Raw genomic sequence first — 21,379 nt, forward strand, 5'->3', positions numbered from 1 at the left:
CTTATGTATGAGGTACAACCTGCCCTGGCTTTCCTCTTCCTGAATTTTATTTTCTAGGAAAAGAAAAGTCAAGGGTAGGATGGACCTTCAGGGAGTGAGGGATTATCATATTTTTAAAATATAAATTGAATTCTGCTATTTATGTGCTCCTTTTGGAGTCAGACAGATGTGGGTTGCATCCTGGCTCCACATCTCTAAGCATTAGTTTTCTCATTTGCCAATAGTAATACCTCCCTTAGAAATTTGTTGTGAGGATTAAATAATGTAAATAAAGAACTAGCATAATGCCCAGCACTTAGTAAGTGCTCAACAAATGGCAGCTGCTGTTACTTATTATTATCATTCTGTCTGCATCCATCCTCCGTAGTGTCTGCAGTGTACTCGCAGTGTCAAAGATCCATGTCAATGGTGCCTGCCCTTACTCCCAGGTTCCATTCCCTTAGTTGGCAGAACCCTATCCTGGAATCCAAGGGACTATCAGAGAAAGGACAATTCTGTCTCTCACTTCTGATGGATCCTAATCACATGAAGGAGACACGATAAACTCTTGGCACTGGGTGTGGTGGCACACACCCATAGTCCCAGTTACTTGGGAGGCTGAGGCAGGATGATCTCTTGAGCTCAGGTGCTCAAGCCTTCAGTGATGTATTTGGAGTAAAAAAAAAAAAAATGGCTTCAGTGAGCTATGATTGCAGGTGTGACTAGCCACTGCACTCCAGCCTGGGTGACACAGCAAGAACCCGTCTCTAAAATAAATAAATAAAAATAAACACTTGGCTACAAGTACAATTGGCAAGAACATGAAGGCACAAAAATAACAAGAGCAACAATAACATACATCAACATGAACGCAGACTTAATTGTAAGAGTGCTAGTTGAGTGGCCTGGGGAACTGTTACAGTAGAAAGAGCACCGAAGTGGGAGCCGATGGTCTGAGCTTGAGCTGGGCTTCAGCATCTCATTAGCTGGGTGATGTTGGGTAAGCCACTGGTGCTGAGCCTTGGATTGCTTATATGTGGAATGGAACTAATGATCCCTGTTTCCACAGAGTTGTTCTGGGAACAAATGTTAAAATATTTTCAAAATAGTAAAGGTGATAGCCACGTGACAGGTTCCCCTTACAACTGAGTGACTGGGACAAGGTCTCCTGAATCATCCATTGTAAACCCAGCCAACTTCTTTGAGGATGTGAGGTTAGAATGGAATTTCATAAAAAGAATGGGACATGGTTTGGTAGGGAATAGGCAGGAAGGCAGAAAGAATAACACGGAGAAGGACCTGGGGTGGGGGCAGGTGTTCAGTGGTGGTAGAATACTTGAGGAGAGGCAGGGTATGCAGAGAGCTCTGCTCTTCCTTCTGAGCAAGGCGACTTTGCTTTGCTTGAGAAAGAACTTGGCTGTCTCGTGTGTGTCACGGAGGGAACAGGGATGGCAGGTAGCCCCAGCAAGAATTTGGAGTTTTGAATGGCAGAAGTAGGACTGCTAGGGATTGGGGAAAGGGCTGGTTATGGAGTAAGAGAGGAACTGTAGGTAAAGAAGACCCTGAGGTGGGGGTACAAGAGGGGAGAATGGGGAGCCAAAGGCACTTGACTCTGCCATAGCAGGCCCGAGCTGGCTGCTAGACATTGCTTGGGATTTGGAGCTGGGATTATGGGGTTGAGGCTGGCCATGGAGGGTTGTGGTGGGTAAGTGTGCTGTGCTCACTGGAGCTGGGCTTTGCTAATCGAGTTCTGTACCAGGCAGTGCCTTACACAGCACCCTGTGCTTTACACTACCCAGCACAGCGCCTGCTCCCTGTGCAGCAATGAGAAAAGGGCCACCCACACTCTCTTCTCTCTGGTAAACGTGGCTTCCACCTCTGTGCCTGGCCCACTGACCTTTCTTCTGGTCCTCCTACCAACCAGGCTGGAGAAAGTAGAAACAGGAGAATGGGACAAAGGCAGAGTAATCTTCACATGCTTCATCTAGTTAGCAAAACTGGACCACCAATAATATGTTTATGAACCTTAAATGCTATGAGCTCATGGTACAATGAGCAGAGTGTGAGAAGTAGATGCGAGGTACAAACACAAACAATATATGTGTTAGGTTTGTTCCAGGTGGGAACTTGAAAAGTACATATGGGACAAAATGCGGCTAATGGAAAACTGAGGTTTGTGAATCAATAGCTGCAGCAGTCTGGAGAGTCCCCAGAGGTTGTAAAATCTAACAGACAGCTGCAGAGGCCAGCATTCCTATCCTCCTGATGAGGATGGAACTACTCCCCTCTCTTACCTCTACAGGATGAGAATGACACAGGGGTTCCAGAAATTGGTTGTTCGAAAATAAATTTTTATTGCAGAGGCTGTTCTGGCCCAGGTACTCACTCCCCACTAAAAAACCCAGGGCTTTCTCCTCCCTCAGTGTGAATGCTCTTTGGCCTCCACCCATATGCACCCAGATGCCCAAAATAAACAGCATTTTGCTACACATGAGGCTTCGTGTGTGTGTGTGTGTGTGTGTGTGCGTGTGTGTGTGTGTTGTGTGTGTCTCTCTCTCTTGGCTCTGGACCTAACATTTGGTGCCGAAACCCAGGAGGGCACACCAGGTGGACACGACCTCTGGGTCTCTAGCAGGGAAGGCTTGCAACTCGGGAAGCAGCAGGCAGTGGCAGCTCGTCCTGGGCTAACTCCCGAATCCTGCCTTCCTCTGAGTCCCTGGGTCATCGGTAGGGTTTCCATGTATCTTTGACTAAATTGAGAGGGACCAGTCTCCTGGGTTCATTATGTCCCCTTGAGCCATGAACCTCCCTTGTCTCTGACGAGGTGGCTGGAAGAAGTCCCGAGCCATGCAGGGGTCCCTCTCTAACTTGTCTCTGATCCTGGAGTGTAGGCAGAGCGCTCTAGCTTGGCTGAGGTAAGGTAATTGTCCACCTGGAACAAACCTAACAGTATGACCTTGTCCTAAAGGAGTTCACACTGCATTGTGGGCAGGGGAGATGGTGTACTATACCTCCACAAGACAAACAATGGGACCACACAAGGAACTGTCCCATTGTAAGATAAGGTCCCAATGAACTATGCAGAGATGAGCCCCACTTAATGGGCTATGAGGCTTAAGGAAAGAGAGTCTTCAGCTGGGCAGGGTAGCAGGAAATCACAATAGCCCTTCTCACCTTTCTGTAATGCTAATGGTGAGTCACACTTTGTAAATCACTTTCATGTGTGTTATTTTAAGAGAAGGCCCTTTATTCCCTAAGTAGAGTTCTCACTGGCATAAAGAAGTTTTTCTGAGAATGGGAGTAACCTTAGGGGGGCCACTTCTGTGATTGGGTGGGAGCTAGAGTGAAAGGGGCACACAAAGACCTAGCCCCATAAAAAGAAGTGATGCAGGCCAGGCGCGGTGGCTCACACCTGTAATCCTAGCACTCTGGGAGGCTGAGGCAGGTGGATCCTTTGAGCTCAGGAGTTTGAGACCAGCCTGAGCAAGAGCGAGACCCCGTCTCTACTAAAAATAGAAAGAAATTATATGGACATCTAAAAATATACATGGAAAAAAATTAGCCAGGCATGGTGGCGCATGCCTGTAGTCTTGGCATGGTGACACATGCCTGTAGTCCCAGCTACTCGGGAGGCTGAAACAGGAGGATCACTTGAGTGCAGGAGTTTGAGGTTGCTGTGAGCTAGGCTGATGCCATGGCACTCTAGCCCGGGCAACAAAGTGAGACTCTGTCTCAAAAAAAAAAAAAAAAAAAAGAAGTGATGTGCATCGCAGCCCTCAATTCCAGGCGAGACCTGGCCCCATTCTGGGATTGTCCCCATTCTGGGAGGCTCTGTGAACTTCCCACATCACCCCCAGACCCAGATTATACGCAGGCTCTACCAATACTCTGAAGTCAGGAGTCCAACAAATTTCTTGGTAGGAATTTGAGGGGCACATTCCTCCTTGTAAGAGCCAATATGATATTGCCCTCATGGGCCTTAGCTGGGGTGTGAATATACAAACTGGAGCAGAAACAGGAATAACAGGAAAGAGTCACTGAGACAGTTTAAGTATCTGGTCCTGGCAGTGGAAAGAGGGAATAACGCAGAGATGGAAAAAAAGAGGCAGTGACTGACAAGGGAGTGAGCACCCTGTCCCTAGAGAAGTTCAAGCAAAATTTGGACAACCATTTTATGGGATGGCAAGTGTGGTATGTAAGTATGTGTTTAAAGTAGGGGAGAGGCTGAAGCAATAACTGAATTGGGCCAATTTCTTTAAGCTTCTTCTGCCCCTGAGGTTCTCTGTTTCTGTGGTTAGAGGAGAAGAAATCTGGGCATTTGTTCAACTACTATTTTTCTGATGGAAGTGGAAGAACCAGAGTTTCTGGAGGGTGCTATGGAATGGGCATTTACACTTCTATTCCATTTCTAGCCCCACCTCTTTAATCTCTACACGGTATTACAGTATTTTGTTTTCTAAAATAGAGGACTGACAGTAAGTGACAAAGCCAGCATCTTATTGGTCAAGGGCTTGGGGTCGGGGAGGAAGAGGGAAGAAAGTGGATTTCAATGTATTAACATTTTATTGGCTAAGAAGATGTTTCTGAACCAATTGAATATCTTCCCCATTCACTGTTGCTGGGAGGAAGCCAAAATCATTGGCAGCAAGAGTAACCAGATGACAGCTGGAGGAAACCACCAGTTCTAAAAATGCTCAGGAGAGGGGTTGGGGAGATGGGGGAGCAACAGTACTGAACAACTTCCCCAGACAGGACCTTATATGGGGACAGATCCAGAGTACTTAAGTAGCCATAGGAAGGAAAGGGAGGGGAGGAAGTAGAATTAAGCATCCTCATAGTCTTTGGGCAACCAGCAACAGGCCCCACAAACCCACGTAAACAGTGACGCACACTGACATACACACACACACACACACACACACACACATCCAACTTCATAGAGATACACTATCACATTCTTTTGATAATGTAGGTGCAAATAAATATTAGGGAACTAAAAATATAAGAATTTTAGCTGGAAAATGGGTCTGAAGAGTAAAATATATTAATTGGCCTACTCTCTCATTGAGAATTGACTATTTATCCCAATTATTTGTTCAATAAATAAGTCATTGAGTTGTGAACTGTTGTAATCATGCTCTCACAGCATCTGGAAAGGACACAGATTTCTCGAGTAAAACCAAATCCAAGCCTTGCTACATACATGTAATGATGTGACCTTAAATTAGTTGATCTCTGTGAACCTCAGTTTCCTTGTCTGTAAAATGGGTATACTACCTGCCTTATGGAAAGATTGTTGGAACTTAACAATATAATAATGTAAATGTTTAACACTATGTCTGGCTTCTAGTAAGTGATCAATACATGCTGACTCTCCTTCCCTTGAATCTCTTCCTTTGCCTGCCTCCTGCCCCCAAACTCCTGCATTTGCATGAGAAAATAATTATACTAAGGAACCATCTAGGTCAGATCTAAAATGGGCTATTGTAGAATTTGTGCCAAAAGTTCTGGGTTGCATTCAGGGAATGAAAAAAGGGAAGACATGGTCCCTGTTCTCAGAGAGTTCACAATCTGATGTCTGAGATAGGTAGGACAAAAATTCCAGACCTGTGTGATAGATGCCATGATAGAGTAGGGGCACCTAGCACAGAATGTGCTGTCACAGAAGTGTTCCTGGAGGAGGTGTCTGCCTCCAAGTCTAGAAGTAAGCTGAAAGACTGCAGGAACCACATGAAGAGTTGGGGAGAAGGAAGGATTTCTGTTTGCTAGGCCAGTTCCAGGGCTCTTCCATGTTATGCAAAACCAAAGTGAAGTAAAGAGAACAGACCTGAAGCTGGAGGGTAATATGGTAAGGTAAAGAGCTGAGTGGGGAGAGATCTGGGAAAACTGTGTGCGTTGAGGGGTGGGGAGGGATAGTTTTGGGGAGGAGCTATCATCCAGGTGGAAAACATTGAATGAGAGAGAAGAGGATTTTTAAGGACTTTGGGCTGTACGTTAAAATGTGCACCTGCTCCACTCTCCCTCCCACCTGCCTCTGAGGTTTCCTTGAGAAATTAAGTAGAGATTTAAATGAATTTTGGAGGGCCAGGCGTGGTGGCTCACGCCTGTAATCCTAGCACTGTAGGTAGGCCTGAGGCAGGCTAGATCATTTGAGCTCAGGAGTTCAAGGCTCAACCTGAGCAAGAGTGAGACCCTGTCTCTACTAAAAGAAAAATAGAAAGAAATTACCTGGACAACTAAAAATACATCCAAAAGATTAGCCGGGCATGGTGGCGCGTATCTGTAGTCCCAGCTACTTGGGAGGCTGAGGCAGTAGGATTGCTTGAGCCCAGGAGTTTGAGGTTGCTGTGAGCTAGGCTGACGCCATAGCACTTTAGCCCAGGAAACAGAGTGAGATTCTGTCTCAAAAAATAAATAAATTAGTTTTGGATTACTAGACTGGCTTTCTTTTATTGTGTTATGTGTCATGACTGGGCCACTAGGGGCCCTAGGACTTATTCAGAATATGGAAAGACAGGATGTTGTGCTGGAAACCAGCATATTAGAATTTAAGTTTTCAGAAATGTAGCAGGTGATGACTTAGTCCAGGGTGCGGCCAGGGTGATATGGAGTGGAAGTGAAGGTTCTTGGAAACAGGGAGCTTAGAAATGAATGCAGGGGAGTAGTCAAAAGATGGCAGATAGAGAAGGGAAGCTGGGTGTGGTGGCGTGTGCCTGTAGTCCCAGCTACTCTGGAGGCTGAGGTGAGAGGATCACTTGAGAAGTTCTCTATCCAGGAGCTTGAGGATAGAGGGGGTATAGAAAGTGAAGGTCAGTTCTACACAAACAAAACACCATGGAGGAGCAGAAGCTTAGAGGAAGAGTCCTCTAGGAGAACCACATTTCACTTATCTGCATAAGTCTGTCTTTTCTCCTACACAGTGAACTCCTTAAAGGAAAATCAGGGCTTTTACTTGGCTCCCATTTGTGCTCCAAATTCAGATGTGTTGATTATCTTCTGTCTGCTGATACTTTTCCACAGTTCTCATTAATTATCACAAAATCCCTTAAGATGGGGTTCCAATTTACAGATGAAACACAGAGAATGTATTGCTCAGTCACACAGACAATGGGTTTCAATGCTGGTATTGTATTCAAACTCAGTATTATCTTATTTTAAGCCTCCACAGGTGCCTCAAACTCATCAAGTCCAAAGTTTGTCATTTCCACCCCTCTGCGCAAATGTGCTTCCTAAAATTTGTTTCTCATTAAATGGCACCACCCAGTGGTCCAAATTAGAAATCCAGGAGTCGGCCAGCCGTGGTGGCTCACGCCTGTAATCCTAGCACTCTGGGAGGCCAAGGCGGGTGGATCGCTCCGTCAGGAGTTCGAGACCAACCTGAGCAAGAGTGAGACCCTCCTCCCCCCCACCCCTGTCTCTACTAAAAATAGAAAGAAATTATCTGGACAACTAAAAATATATATAGAAAAAAATTAGCCGGGCATGGTGGCGCATGCCTGTAGTCCCAGCTACTTGGGAAGCTGAGGCAGAAGGATCGCTTGAGCCCAGGAGTTTGAGGTTGCTGTGAGCTAGGCTGACGCCATGGCACTCTAGCCCAGGCAACAGAGGGAGACTCTGTCTCAAAAAAAAAAAAAAAAAAAAGAAAGAAAGAAAGAAAGAAATCCAGGAGTCATCTTGGAGTCATCTTGGAGTCCTCTATCTCCCTGACTTGGCCTATGCAGTCAATCACCAAGTCCCATTTGCCTCCTGAAAGTTCACGAAGATACTGTTCTCCCTCCAGTTCCACTGATACTACCTTATTTTGCATGAGCTCCATCCTATTTCTGGATTTCTGCAGAACCTTCTAGTCTCCCTGCCTCCAGCCTTGACCACTTCAATTAATGCTCCACATTTCCACCAAAGTAAAGTTCCTAAAGTTCTGATCATAGCACTCTCTGTTTAGAGCAGTTTAATGCCTTCCACTTGCCCTCAGGATAAAACCCAAACTCTTTTAATGTAGTTTATGGAGTCCTTCATTATCTGGCATCTGCTTACCCCTCCAGTCTTATATCTCCACAATCCCTTCACTCTATCATCTAGCCTTACTGAACCATTTTTAATTTCCCAGACTCCCTAATTTCTTCCTCATTTCCAGACTTTTGCACTTCTGGTTTCCTCTTCCTGGAACACTGTTCATCTGTTCAAACATAATTTTCAGGAAAAGGTAAAATTATGACTTTCCTACTCTTAAAGAAAAAAATTATTCTGACACTTGTTAAAACAGTAAGGAAGACTTTATTAAGGACTATCATGATAGGTGAAAAGTCTATCCCCAAAAGGGAGACAGAGAGATTGGGCTCAAATTCCAATACAGCAAGGACAAGTAGGGATTAACAGTCAATGACTCAGTTTGCATAGTGACTTTTGGGTTAAAAAAAGAAAAAACAAAGAAAAAATGGTCAATGAGCAGAATGAGGGAGTCAGTGGATAGATGGAAAATTACACGAAGGGGGGGATTCTTGCTAAACCAACTTAACAGGATTGTTGCTGAAGACAGGTGAGGATGATCAGATATCAAGGATGGGGGTGGGGATTCCCCTTAAACTGACTTGGCAGGATCCTGGCTAAAACTGGCTAGGCCGGCCCCACACAGGGCCCAAGGACAAAACCTAGTCAAAAAGAGGGTTCAGCGGAGTCTATTTAAAGTTTGGTTAAGGGGAGTCTTTGTCAATACCCATATAAAAATGAACGCATGTTGATTTTATTTACCTCATAAAGGAACTGGCAGATGTTAAAACTGGTACAAGAGAAAATCTAGAGAACAGACACATTTACAGATCAGGAATACAGAAATGGGCGCTTTTTCTTGCTGGTGTGTGAGGACGCTGCTGAGGAGCCGAGGGCGCAGCCATGGGCCGCTTGCAGCTCCTGCTGGTGGAGAACATCAAGTCGTGGAGGGGCTGCCAGGTCATCAGCCCCTTCAGGAGGTTCACCTGCATCATCGGCCCCAACGGCTCCGGTAACCGGGCACCTGGGGGGTGGGACGCAGCAGCCAGGCAGCACTTTGCCTGAGGGGACATGAGGGGAACGAGGCGGCCTGAACTGTGGGTGGCTGCTGCGGGTGCCAGCCCGGCCTTCTCCTGTCCCGGGCCTGGACCCCGGCCCTCGACCTCCACCCCACCTCACCTTAGACCCAACCCTCCACGCCAAAACCCCGGTTCTGCCCTGGGCCCTCTTCTCCTTGCCCTCACTCGTCCTGCTTTAGGGGCTTTCTCTCTTGCTCTCAGCCCTAGTCACTCCTCTCTGTCCCCTCCACTTCTCATCCAGAGATTGAAAGGAAGCTTGGGGGAGGTCATTGGTTGCAAGGAGCCTGAACAGCCATTTGGATCTAGGGAAACTTTGACCCAGGAATATAGTGATAATGGCCCTGTTTTTTGAGTTTTTACTAAGTTTCTCACACCACTATTTTTGTTTAACCCTAAGGGATGGATATTCCCCCCCCACTTTTTTTTTTTTTTTTTTTTTTTTTGAGACAGAGTCTTGCTCTGTTGCCCGGGCTAGAGTGAGTGCCGTGGCGTCAGCCTAGCTCACAGCAACCTCAAACTCCTGGGCTTAAGCGATCCTACGGCCTCAGCCTCCCAGTAGCTGGGACCACAGGCATGTGCCACCATGCCCGGCTAATTTTATATATATATATATTTATATATATATATTTTTTTAGTTGGCCAGATAATGTCTTTCTATTTTTAGTAGAGACGGGGGGGGGGGGGGTCTCACTCTTGCTCAGGCTGGTCTCGAACTCCTGACCTCGAGCGATCCACCCACCTCGGCCTCCCAGAGTGCTAGGATTACAGGCGTGAGCCACCGCGCCCGGCCTTCCCCCCTCATTTTATAGTGGAGGAAACTGAGGTCCAGAGAGGCCAGATGACTTGCCAAGGTCACCTAGTAAGTGGAGAGCCTGGCAGGCTCCCCTTCAGGCTGTGTTGCGCCGCCAGAGGAGCAAGGCCCCAGCAGATGGAGCAGGGCCCAAAGTGGCGGTTACCTCCGTGCCTCTTCTTTTGGTTCTCTCAGCTCAGATATCCATCCTTTCTTAGAAACTAGATTCAAGTTGAAAGTTAACTGTTGTCTCAGTAAAGTAATTTATTTGACAGATAAGAATAGAACAGTTAAATATATGCTGTCCTGGCACAGGGGAAAAAAAAGAAAAGGAAAGGAAAGAAATACAGAAATGATTACGAAAATGGAAGTCAAAACTATTTTTCTCTCACAATATGGGGAGTAGCAGGTTAACCGAATTGCCACCAGACAGGGCAGAATTTGCATTCGGATCAGTTACCCACACTGAGTTGTAAAATAAGTCCCATGAAAACAGAATCTTTAAAGCGGAAGGATATGCCATAGACAAGTCCTTCAGGTTTCCCACTAGCCATCACTTCTAGAAAGCCTTTCTAGAATCTCCACGTGTGAACGAGTGGTGCCATTTTTGGGCTAGCATATTTATCATGCCATATTGTTTACATCTCTCCCTCCCCCAATACACGCACACAAGACCATGAGCTTTTTGAGGCAGATTCTGTGAGTTATTCAAGTCTCTTATTGTTTCCTCAGCATGAACATCTGCTTCTAAAAAGCAGTATGCCAGAGGATAGTGGAAGCCACAAAATAAACATATTGTATATATGGGAAAACAGATTTTTACATTAAAGCAGACGCTGCCTTTCCCTCCACATTTACTGTTTCATTGTTTTATTAACTAACCATTTCTATGGGAATACAAAAATGCGCTAGAGCGGTCTGCAACGCTGTAGCCTGCGTGAGAAACAATTTTGATACTAAGTGGCACTAGGCTGCAGGGGGCGCCTTTGACACGCCGGGAGAGGGGCTCAGCTTACCCCGGGGTGATAGTGAGGTCACCCGACGCCCCAGGAGCTGTCCCACTGGCTTCTTGGTAAGTCTCGGCCCTGAGGAAAAAGAAGAGCTTGAGCTGCTGCTTTTACAAATCTGAGGGGTGGGAAATGGAATCGCGCTGGCAGTCTGCGAGGTAGGGACGAGCCCCCGCGCCCGCTCCCGGAGGGGTCGGGTCCCTTCCGGCCTCCAGCCGACACCGCAGCAGACCCCGGCCGGTCGGCCGGGACGGCGCTACGGCCCGGGTCCCCAGGCCACGCGGCGCTGGGACCCTGCGCTCCGCCCGTCTGGGCGGCTCCGCCCGAGGCTCCGCCCTCCCCGCCCGCGCCCGCTTCCAAGATGGCGACAGTGATGCTTGCCCGGCTGCCGGGGTGGCGGTGACGACGGGCAGCAAAAGACCAGGTATGTGGGCTGGGGATGGTGGGGAGAGAGGCTCGGGCGGTCGGAAGGGTGAGAAGTTTTGGGTAACGCCTGGAGACAGGCTTGAGCAGTGACGGGGTCCCAGGTGGAAGCAGGGATGGGGGCCGGGTGGGCTCATATTGCAAGGTAGGGCAAACGCAAGAAGAGATTGGGACGGAATGGGCGTGCTTCGAAAGAACTGGGTTTTAACCTCCTGCACAGCGTACCAGGACCACACCCCTCCAGGTGAGCCTGCCCAGGTACCCCCGACCGTCTCTGCCCCAGCCCCCTCTCTGTCCTTCTCACTTCAGCAGTAATCCTCCTCTCCACCCCCGCTAGGACTGGGGAAAGGTAGAAAAGGTAGAGGACGCTACCCCCACCCTTCTCCCCGCCGCGCTCCGGAGCTGTTAGCTTGCAGCTCCCAGGTGGTCACACTCCCTGCACTTGCGGAGCTAGCTCCCAGGCACGTGAGGAACCGAAGGAGACTGTTTCCTACTTTGCCCTGGGTACTCCTGAGGCCACTCCACGGTCCTGTCATGACTGTCTCACCCCTTGAACAGGTTCTCGATCTGGGAGAAAAACAATGTCTGCATTAGCTGACCTGTCCCCACTCAAACAAGTTCGTCCTGTTGGAGTGGGGGTAAGAGGGTGGTTAAATAGGAATCTGACACTATCACTCCTGGGTAGCCTGGGAGAGAGGCCAGGGACTTAGCATCTCCTCCTCCTCCTCCTCCTCCTCCTCTTTTCTTTCCAGCCACTTTCCTTCATTTCCCCTACTGGGAAACTGGCTTCCCCCGATCTTGATCTCTGCCTGTGCAGGTAGTTAGTTACCCTTTACCACTTCTGTTCCAGCTGGTCCCAGATTCGCTGCTGGAGTGCTGGATGGAACCTTTCTCTGTCCTATGTGACATTTCCAATTTTAGATAATGCCTCACATCTCTGTCCCCCCGGGACCCCCTGAAGCCCCCATGATCCCAAAGAAGACAGCTTGAACCTAGGTGAGTCTGTTTCATTTCCTCTAAAATTGGAAGAGGGGTTCTCCAGAGACTCTACTGAAATGAACATGGGACTTGAATGATGTAAGCATTCTTGAGGGTGGGGACTTGAGAGTAGATGGCAGGTGTGGTTTGGGGGGAGGTGGAGGAGAGTGAAACTTGGGCTGAAGTGACAGGTGGTAGGGCTGCTAGTGGTTAGGTTCTATTTTGCTTCCTTGCGCGACTGTACACCTGTGTGCTCCCTTCTGTGACTTTGTTCTCTGCCTGTTTTTCTTCTTTACCCCTGGCGCCACCTTTATCCCTATCTGCTGATCTCCCTGCTGGCTTGCTCTCTTCCTGCCTACCCCCAGAACACCCCCTCTCTCCCTCCCCAGACCTCACCCCAGGATGTTGCGGAGGCTGCTGGAGCGGCCCTGCACGCTGGCCCTGCTTGTGGGCTCCCAGCTGGCTGTCATGATGTATCTGTCACTGGGGGGCTTCCGAAGCCTCAGTGCCCTATTTGGCCGAGATCAGGGGCCGACATTTGACTATTCTCATCCCCGTGATGTCTACAGTAACCTCAGTCACCTGCCTGGGGCCCCTGTTGCCCCAGGGGGTCCTCCAGCTCCTCAAGGTCTGCCCTACTGTCCAGAAAGATCTCCTCTCTTAGGTGAGTGCAGGAGAAAGAAGGTGAAGGAAAGGACAAAGTATTAGGGCAGGGAGGCTTGGGAAGGCATGGAGTGGGACTTAGAAGAGAATAGTGTACCCTGAAGGTGGGCTGAGGTTGAGATAGACTCTGAATTTGGAATTTAGACTAGGCTCTTGGGTTGGGCCACAACTTTTCATTGCCTCCCCATTTATGGGCTTTTCCTGCCCCAGGTTAGGAATTGTTTTCCTTGTAGATGAACCCTGGTTTAGTTGGCTGGAAGTCCTATTCTCTCTGTCCCCCAACTGTAGCTTCCAACCTTGTGAGACAGGAGGAGATTATGGTACTCTAAAATAAAAAGGTAGGCTAGGTAAGAAGCCTGAACCTTCCAGGCTTTGTGGAGCTGTCCCAATGATGGGGAACCCAAGACTTGTGAGATTTCTGGTTGAACCCTCAGGGGAACTGAGTCCCAGAACCAGACTGAAAGGGTCGGAGGTATTCCTAGGCCATGGTGTTCATTCTTTTCTCTTTGCTCCTCTGATCCCTGAACTTGTCATTCCTTTCCAACAGTGGGTCCTGTGTCAGTATCCTTTAGCCCAGTGCCATCACTGGCAGAGATTGTGGAGAGGAATCCCCGGGTCGAACCAGGGGGCCGATACCGCCCTGCAGGATGTGAGCCACGTTCTCGAACAGCCATCATTGTGCCCCATCGTGCCCGGGAGCACCACCTGCGCTTGCTGCTCTACCACCTGCACCCCTTCTTACAGCGCCAGCAGCTTGCTTACGGCATCTATGTCATCCACCAGGTACCCCCAATCCCCACTTCACTCTGACTTTCTTATATGGAAGCTTCAAGCAAATGCCACTCCAGTCTCAACTGATGGGTCCTTAGAATAATTTTAAGGCCAGAATGTTGAATGTGAAGAAGCACCCAGCCCTGTTCTTCCAGACTTGTTAGTCCCATTCTTCTCATTCAGTTTAGGGTATTCCACTGTCATATTTTTCCATGATTTTTCCTTTGTTGAGTGGCTTGTGCAAATTTGGAATTGGACACATTTGGGCTAAAACTCCAGTTCTGCCATTTGTTACATGTGTGACATGTAACAAATAGCAAGATACTTAACCCTCCAAAATGAGGCAGAGAGCATTAGATAACTAATGTGGCATCTGTTTGACATGGTTGTTGGTTGTCACGATTAAATGCTAAACAGGAGCATGTAAATATCAGGCACTGATATGCAAGAAAAACTTGTTGAATGACTAAATGAAAAAGGTAGTTTGGTTTTCTCTTCATTTTCTTTGACCTGCATCCCACTTTGATTTCCCTCTTTTCACTTTTATCCTTTAGCCCTCTCTTCTCCATGCCACCTGTAAACATAGTCTGGTCTGCCTCCATTATCTTCTAGGCTGGAAATGGAACATTTAACAGGGCAAAGCTGCTGAATGTAGGAGTGCGGGAGGCTCTGCGTGATGAAGAGTGGGACTGCCTGTTCTTGCATGATGTGGACCTCTTGCCAGAAAATGACCACAATCTGTATGTGTGTGACCCTCGGGGACCCCGCCATGTTGCTGTTGCCATGAACAAGTTTGGATACAGGTACAGGGCATGGAAGGGTGCTGGGAAGCAGGGAAACCCAACATCCAGTGAAAGGAGAGCCAGGGGGATTGTGGGTGGGAATGTCTCCCCAGAAGACTTGTGGAATGCAAGGATCTTTCTCTCCCTAGCCTCCCGTACCCCCAGTACTTTGGAGGGGTCTCAGCGCTCACTCCTGACCAGTACCTGAAGATGAATGGCTTCCCCAATGAATACTGGGGCTGGGGTGGTGAGGATGACGACATTGCTACCAGGTCAGACTTCCTGCTACCACCTCCCTCCCCACCCCAGCCTGGAACCTTGTCTTCTAAGACCATCCATTGCCATAAACTTCAACACCAACTTTAGCTCCCTGGTCCTGCACTGAGCCCATTCCTTTCCCTTAATCTTTTCAGTATACCAGGTCAGGCTCTGCACGCTATTGCCCATCATCTTTCAGTCTCCTAGATCTGGTTAGTTATATTCCTAGGAAAGGAGATAGACCAATAAGAAATAGTATCATGGGATCCCAGAGCTGGAAAGGGGCCTAGAGATAGTTTAGTCCCATCTTCTGCTAGGGTTACATACAGACTACTTCCTATGGGGATGGGGAGAGGAGCTCCATTCCATGTGGCCCAGAATCAATTTATTTAAAAAAAAAAGGTCTATGCCATTGGCATGATGCCAGCTATGTTTTAGCATGAGACGCATTCTGACCTTCAGCCTCAGCTGACCCAATTTCATGTCTGGTGTGAGTATTTGGGCTTGGTATGTTGGACCAATTGCCTCCCCTCCCCCTTGTGTCCTCTGGGATGACATTACTATGTGAATTCTTATCCTCTGTATGTGTGTAAAACACCCAGCAAATTCTAAATGTACGTCTTGCAATTCCTTCCCAGGCCATCTTTATTCCTTGCTTGTATGTGTCAGAGTTGGGGTTTATTTCTTTCAAAGTCCTCAGTACCTGGTTCCACCCTTTCTTAACACAGGGAGGCAGGGGGAGAGAAGTTGGGGGAGCTTAGCCACTATTCTAAATAAGAATTACTTCGCTTTGGGCTGCAACTCCCAGTCTTGTCTTGTCCTTTTGACAACATGGCCTGTCTCCCTGTCCTTCCCAGACTGCAAGGGCAGCTCCTGGGAGCCATTTAGGAAGCAAAGGGAAGAGGCACAAACCTACCCTTGCCAATTGTTTAAAGGCCCCAAAGTGCTGGCACCGGGCCCTGGGGATTTGGATATATCCAGCTTTCACATTCTCTTCAGCCATTTCTGTCTTTCTGTTTGGCTCCCCCTTCCTCCCTCCCTCCCTGGTACTTGGCACTTTTTTTGCCTAACTAGTAATAATTGTTGTGTATGGAAACATGCAATCCCTTCCTTTCTGGCCTTAGCTCTTCTTGTTCACCTGTGAGCAGCTTTCTTCCACTCTGGATCCTCCAAGATTCCCTCCTTTGTCTCATAGGGTGCGCCTGGCTGGGATGAAGATCTCTCGGCCCCCCACATCTGTGGGACACTATAAGATGGTGAAACACCGAGGAGATAAGGGCAACGAGGAAAATCCCCACAGGTAGGAAGGACGGACTGCCTGGGATTTGTTACTGGATCCTCAGGGTTCTGATCCCCTAGCCAGGAAACTCCTAAAGGTTCCTAAATTCCTGGCCATTCCTTTCTGGGTCTTAGTCTCCAACCTCTAACCCTCAGATTTGACCTCCTGGTCCGTACCCAGAATTCCTGGACACAAGATGGGATGAACTCACTGACATACCGATTGCTGGCTCGAGAGCTGGGTCCTCTTTATACCAACGTCACAGCAGACATTGGGACTGACCCTCGCGGTCCCCGGGCTCCCTCTGGTCCCCGTTACCCACCCGGTTCTTCCCAGGCCTTCCGTCAAGAGATGCTGCAGCGGCGGCCCCCAGCCAGGCCTGGCCCTCTACCCACTGCCAACCACACAGCCCTCCGTGGTTCACGCTGACTCCTCCCTCCTTCCTGCCCACCTTAATCATGAAACTGAACTTGAGGGGTTGTATTGTCCCCACCCCCCAGCTCCTCACTGCTCTTAGAGGGATGTTGGGGAACTGAACTCTAGTGCTATACTGGGGGGGGGGGCCCTTTCCTCACTGCTGGACTGGAGCTGGGCTCCTCTAGACCTGGGGAGTCCCTCTTTCTAGGGTCTCCTGCAGGGCTTATGACTGTGAATCCTTGATGTCATAATTTTATGTGATGGGCTGGACCCAAGCCCCTTCTTCTTCCATGGAGAGAAGAGTGATCTGGCTTCTCCTGGGAAGCTGTTTGGTGAAGGAAGCCCCTCCCTGGGTACTTTCTGCCAGTGCTGGAGTAGCTCCCTCTCTGGTCCTGGCTCAGGGGGCTAGGATTTTGATATATTTTCTAATAAAGGACTTTGTTGTCTTGCCTCTGCTCCTGCTTTCTGCATCCCAGGCACACTTGGTCTCTCTTTACTCCCCTTCACTCTTATGCCCATAGGTGACAGAACAGCCAGACCAAGGTAAGCTCCAGTAATTTTTATTTTCATGATTGAGAGTTGGAGATCAGCTGTGAGGTTCTGTGCCCAGGACACTGACTGCTGCCTGGCGCCCACTCTCTATACAGTCGTTAACAGCAACCCCCTCATAGGAGGCTCCAGCCAGAGTTAGGGGCAACCTTTGAGCGGTCAGGAACTGCCTAGCTGACTCTGGAAGGAAAAGATGAAAAGACAGTTATAGCTGGGAGTCTGATTTCCTTGACCTTCCTCTACCCAGCTGCTTTCTCAACTTACCTAGTTTTTGCCAGTGGCCTAGTGTATACTGGGGGATGCAGTTCTGGGGAGAAAGGAGAGGATGCAAGGAAAAGTTTATTATTGATGTCCCAGGCCTTGGTTGACATACAATGACAAATATACCAGTCCTTGCCTTCGAGGCTTTCAGTGAAGAGCTGAGGGGAGTTTACCCCAACTTACCTTGTGTAGATGGACCAAGCAGTAACTTGGTGGCTTTTTCAGTCCTAATTGTGTGGCAGCTGCTTCCTGTGCCTGCTGTTGGAACAGCTCCTGAGATAAGACACAGCCACTGGCCTCCAGTGTCTGTAACCAGGAACCTCCCATCATCACCTAGGGAGGGAAAATAACACCAACCAGGCTTGGCTTTGCCTATACTGGGGCACAGAGGAGCCCTTTGAAAACCCCACTGAGTTGTTTCCTCCTCTCACAGTCACTCTGAGGTCAGGGGAGCTCCCATCCTGTTCAGGGAAAGCAACTGAGTCATACACGATTCCCAGGATGCCTGGGTCTTCTGAGGATGGCACCAAATGTCCAAATCCCTGGAGAGAAGGAAATCCACAGGTAAGGAGGGAAGGGCTCCAGCTAAGCCCATGTCTCCCCTTCCCTTCTGTATCATACCTGGACAGGTAGACGAGCTCCTCGGTACTGCAGATTCACCACAGCTACAGACACAGCAGTGATGGTGCTCAGGGCACAAGCCAGAGGAGCAGCCTCAGTAGGGAGCAGCTTGCTGAGCACTGGAAGAGATCAAGCAGAGGCCTGATTCAGGAGGCATTCACATTACAATTTTATCAATCTTCTTTTTGATTAGACTCCTGTAGGGATGACCAGTTCAGGGGCATAATGTGGTCCTCCTGGCCCAAGGGGGTATTGTTATTGCTGCACACTGGTTGGGGAAGGTGGCTACTCCATTACCTGAAGCTGGAATGGCACTGATAACGTGGTCAGCCTCCAGACTGCTGTCCCCTACAGACACCTGAGAGGATGAAAACATGAGACACAGATAATGAGAATTTTATGGATGAAGTGAGACTTGCTGCTTCAGTCTCAGTTTTCCAGGCACCCAAGTGGCAGGAGAGAATGGGTGACTATGTAGACTGCACAAAAATCACTCTTCTATATACTCTAGGAAGTAGGTCAGACAGAAGCCAGTGTGGCTGATCTGAAATGTTCAGTGAAGCTGAGTAGTTCTTTCCCCTATCCCTGCGCCACTTATAAGCACTACTTCTATCCACAGATTTGTATCAAAGGGATCTCTGAAAAAGGTCCACAAATAGGGCCTAGGATCCTAGGGTAGCTCATGTCTAAATAGCTTCTATAACAGGAAAACAATGAGTAATTCCAGTCCTATCAGCCCTGGCCTGGTTAAGCCACTTAGACAAATACAGAAACAATGACAGGTTCATTGTACTCCAGGGAACTCTCCTACCTTCCAGCGCCCTTCTGCCTGGAGGCTGAGCCCAGAGACTGGATGGCCTTTGAGAACACTGACCCCCCTACTAGTCAGGTGAGTTTCAAGGGCCTGGGGTAACATTTCTAGACCTCCACGGAGTGACCACTGGCTCCAGCGCTCAGCCCGGGCCTGGCGAATGAGTGCTGAGTCTAGCTGTGGGCTCCGCCCTACAGAGAAAGCAAAGAATCTCATCAAAATAGCACCCCTTAGGCCCCCAGCACTCTGGGAGGCTGAGGCAGGAGGATCACTAGAGCTCAGGAGTTTGAGACCAACCTGAGCAAGAGTGAGACCCCGTCTCTACTAAAAACAGAAAAAATTAGCTGTGTGTGGTGGTGTGGGCCTATAGTCCCAGCTACTGGGAGGCTGAGGCAGGATGATCACTTGAGCCCAGGAGTTTGAGGTTGCAGTGAGCTATCATGACACCACTGCATTCTACCCAGGGTGACAAAGCAAGACCATGTCTCTAAAAAGAAAGAGAGAGAGAGAGAGAGAGAAAGCACCCCTTGCCCCAAGTCCCTCACCTTGGCTATCCTTAAGATCTTTACCTTTGAACCAATCCCCTCCTCACCTGCTCCCAGCAGCAGCCCCAGTAATATGGAACGATGGGTTTGCTCAGCTTGAAAGAGACTGGGAAAACAGGACCTGATGCTGAGCTCACGGCTGTTGCCTGCAAACACTCCACGGCAGAGACTGTCCATGGCTAGAGACGCCACCTTAAGGGTGAGACAATGACTGAGAGGTCAAGGAATAAGCTGCACTGACTGATTTCTGCTGCCCCTGCTTGACAGGGAGTGGGGTGGGGTAGGGTTTGGGTTTGGGGGCATTCCCACTATAACAAAAAGATGAGAAGGAAGTGAAGGCATTCACCCCCAACACGGAGTTTTGGGAATTATGGGGGAGGCATGAAGAGAAGGGCATTCCCAAAATGATACAGAGAGCCCCTAGGTGGTAGGTTTAAGTAGAGGGCTCTGCAGCTGGTTTAGGAGGATGTTTGGGGCCTTTGAGCAGTGTCACCTCAGGTCCAAGGCGGCGCTGGGCAAAACTGTGCACAGTCTCATCAGGCTCTTTGCCCCGGGGCTTGGTCAGATCCCTCAGCCCAGCCCAAAACAGAGGTTTGGAGAACGGGGGTGAAGGGCAGAGGAGCCCCCTGCGTGGAGGAAGGCATAGTGAGGAGGGAATTCCTGATTTACCTCTCCAGCTCCAGGGGGTCATTTCCATTCATTTGGCCCCCTTTTGCTGAGAGGGGTCACGGGGGTAAAAAAATGGAAAAGTTGTGAGGATGAGGGGAAAGTAGAAACGTGCAGAAAGGAGGTGATGGTGTTACCTGAGGCCAGTGGGTAGGGCATGTAGAACACCGCCTACATACAGGAACCTGTTCTGGGCTGCTGGATGGTCTCCTCGGACGGGCAACACTTCTGAGTCCAAGCCAAGTTCAGAAACCTACTCTCCACGAGCCCTCAGGAAGAGGAGAAACTAAGGAAAGGTCTGTCCCACCAAAATATACTTCCTCCCCTAAACTCTATCCTGTAGTGAAAGCCCCCCTCCACAACCTCTCTTAGACATTCCACAAAGCTCTCACCATGAGCAAAGTTCGGGCTCCCAAGGCTCCCGCGGGTCTAATTCCACGAGGTCCAAGTTCAAAAATAGCACCATCACGCCCTCGGACTGAGCGAATCCAGCCTCCCAGACGCTCGCTGCCCTCCACCAGGACCACCTGGCGACAAAAGGGAGACAGTGCAGCACCATCTGTAGCCGCGGGCGAGAGCTCAGGGGAAGAAGGGGCGGCACATTTGGGGGCCCAGGATCCATCCAGCTTTCGATGGAAATGGGAGAATATTAAATGAGACTCCCTCCAGCACGGGTGGGGCACTCACCTTAGGGGGATAAGGGGCCCTGCTCAGGTGGTAACTGGCAGCCAAGCCGCTGATGCCTCCGCCCAGCACAACCACTGTCCGGCTCATTGGGAAATGTGGAGGAAAGGGGACGATATGGACAGGCAGACCGGGGGACACCCTGCGCTCCAGAAGCCCCGCTGGTCCTGTGTTCCACGCCCGGCTACTCACTGCTTTAGGGGAAACTAAGGCAGTGCGCGTAGATGGACTAGTGGAACAGTGAGGTCCCTGCCCAGGGACGAGGACTCACCCACGAGAGGTAGGGAGAAATGAGAGAAAGTGAGGAAGAAAGAGGAGGTCTCGGTCCTAAGACCTTACTCCACAGGAACTTCGCTGGGTGCAGATAAGAGCCACACCCACGCTATCTGCCCCCGCAGGGCTCAGGCGGCAGGCTGGCTGCGGGACTTCTGAGGCGCTTTGCCTCCCCATTCCTCACTAGGCCAACAAGCAGTTCAAACCCGCTTCTCCTGCCCACAACCCTTTTGGTCTCTCCGACTTTCCGTCCATTCTATTCTCGTGGCACGCGCATGACCCTATCTTTCCTGGTTCTGGATTGGTGGGTCTTGGAAGGCCCCGGATCACGTTCACCAATGAAAACACTGAACTGGCAGGGGCCGTGACTGCCGGGTGGAGGGAAGGCAGCGGTAAGAGGCTGCTCTGTGAGGCTGGAGGTTAACCGCTTCAGTGCCAAGTTGGAGTAAGCGCTCGTAGGTGGCACTGCCCTCCCCAGGGCCGAGGCGGCGAGAGCTTAATCCTGGAGTTAGCATTCCCCAGCTCAAGCTTCCCAGGCCCAGCAAGGGTGAGAACCC

At 49.5% G+C, this 21,379-nt stretch overlaps 2 protein-coding genes across 6 annotated transcripts; one reads left to right on the top strand and one right to left on the bottom strand.

Annotated features, from left to right (window-relative positions):
* Positions 1-11,205: 11,205 nt before the first annotated feature.
* On the top strand, positions 11,206-16,840 carry B4GALT3 (beta-1,4-galactosyltransferase 3). Of its 2 annotated transcripts, XM_069480331.1 has the most exons (8): positions 11,212-11,265; positions 12,115-12,260; positions 12,608-12,906; positions 13,453-13,688; positions 14,289-14,479; positions 14,608-14,730; positions 15,912-16,016; positions 16,151-16,840. In XM_069480331.1, the coding sequence occupies exons 3-8, from the start codon at positions 12,645-12,647 to the stop codon at positions 16,422-16,424; spliced, it is 1,191 nt and encodes a 396-aa protein (XP_069336432.1). In that variant the 5' UTR covers positions 11,212-11,265; positions 12,115-12,260; positions 12,608-12,644; the 3' UTR covers positions 16,425-16,840. The 2 variants fall into 2 exon arrangements, with proteins under 2 accessions (XP_069336433.1, XP_069336432.1); XM_069480332.1 differs by having other exon boundaries at positions 11,206-12,260; positions 12,632-12,906.
* A 126-nt stretch (positions 16,841-16,966) lies between these two features.
* PPOX (protoporphyrinogen oxidase) lies at positions 16,967-21,064 on the bottom strand. 4 transcript variants are annotated; one of them, XM_069480327.1, is made up of 12 exons: positions 20,553-21,064; positions 20,258-20,392; positions 20,003-20,118; positions 19,693-19,825; positions 19,247-19,391; positions 18,655-18,845; positions 18,141-18,201; positions 17,844-17,962; positions 17,654-17,764; positions 17,406-17,555; positions 17,226-17,268; positions 16,967-17,141 (listed from the first exon to the last, which is right to left on the bottom strand). In XM_069480327.1, exons 1-12 carry the CDS (start codon positions 20,637-20,639, stop codon positions 16,999-17,001), a joined length of 1,434 nt encoding a protein of 477 aa, XP_069336428.1. In that variant the 5' UTR covers positions 20,640-21,064; the 3' UTR covers positions 16,967-16,998. The 4 variants fall into 4 exon arrangements, with proteins under 4 accessions (XP_069336428.1, XP_069336430.1, XP_069336429.1 ...); XM_069480329.1 differs by lacking the exon at positions 19,693-19,825 and adding an exon at positions 20,183-20,197 and having other exon boundaries at positions 19,247-19,410; XM_069480328.1 differs by lacking the exon at positions 17,654-17,764.
* Positions 21,065-21,379: the final 315 nt, after the last annotated feature.

Source organism: Eulemur rufifrons, chromosome 8 (assembly GCF_041146395.1).
Source record: "Eulemur rufifrons isolate Redbay chromosome 8, OSU_ERuf_1, whole genome shotgun sequence".
In the NCBI taxonomy this organism is placed as follows: Eukaryota; Metazoa; Chordata; class Mammalia; order Primates; family Lemuridae; genus Eulemur; species Eulemur rufifrons.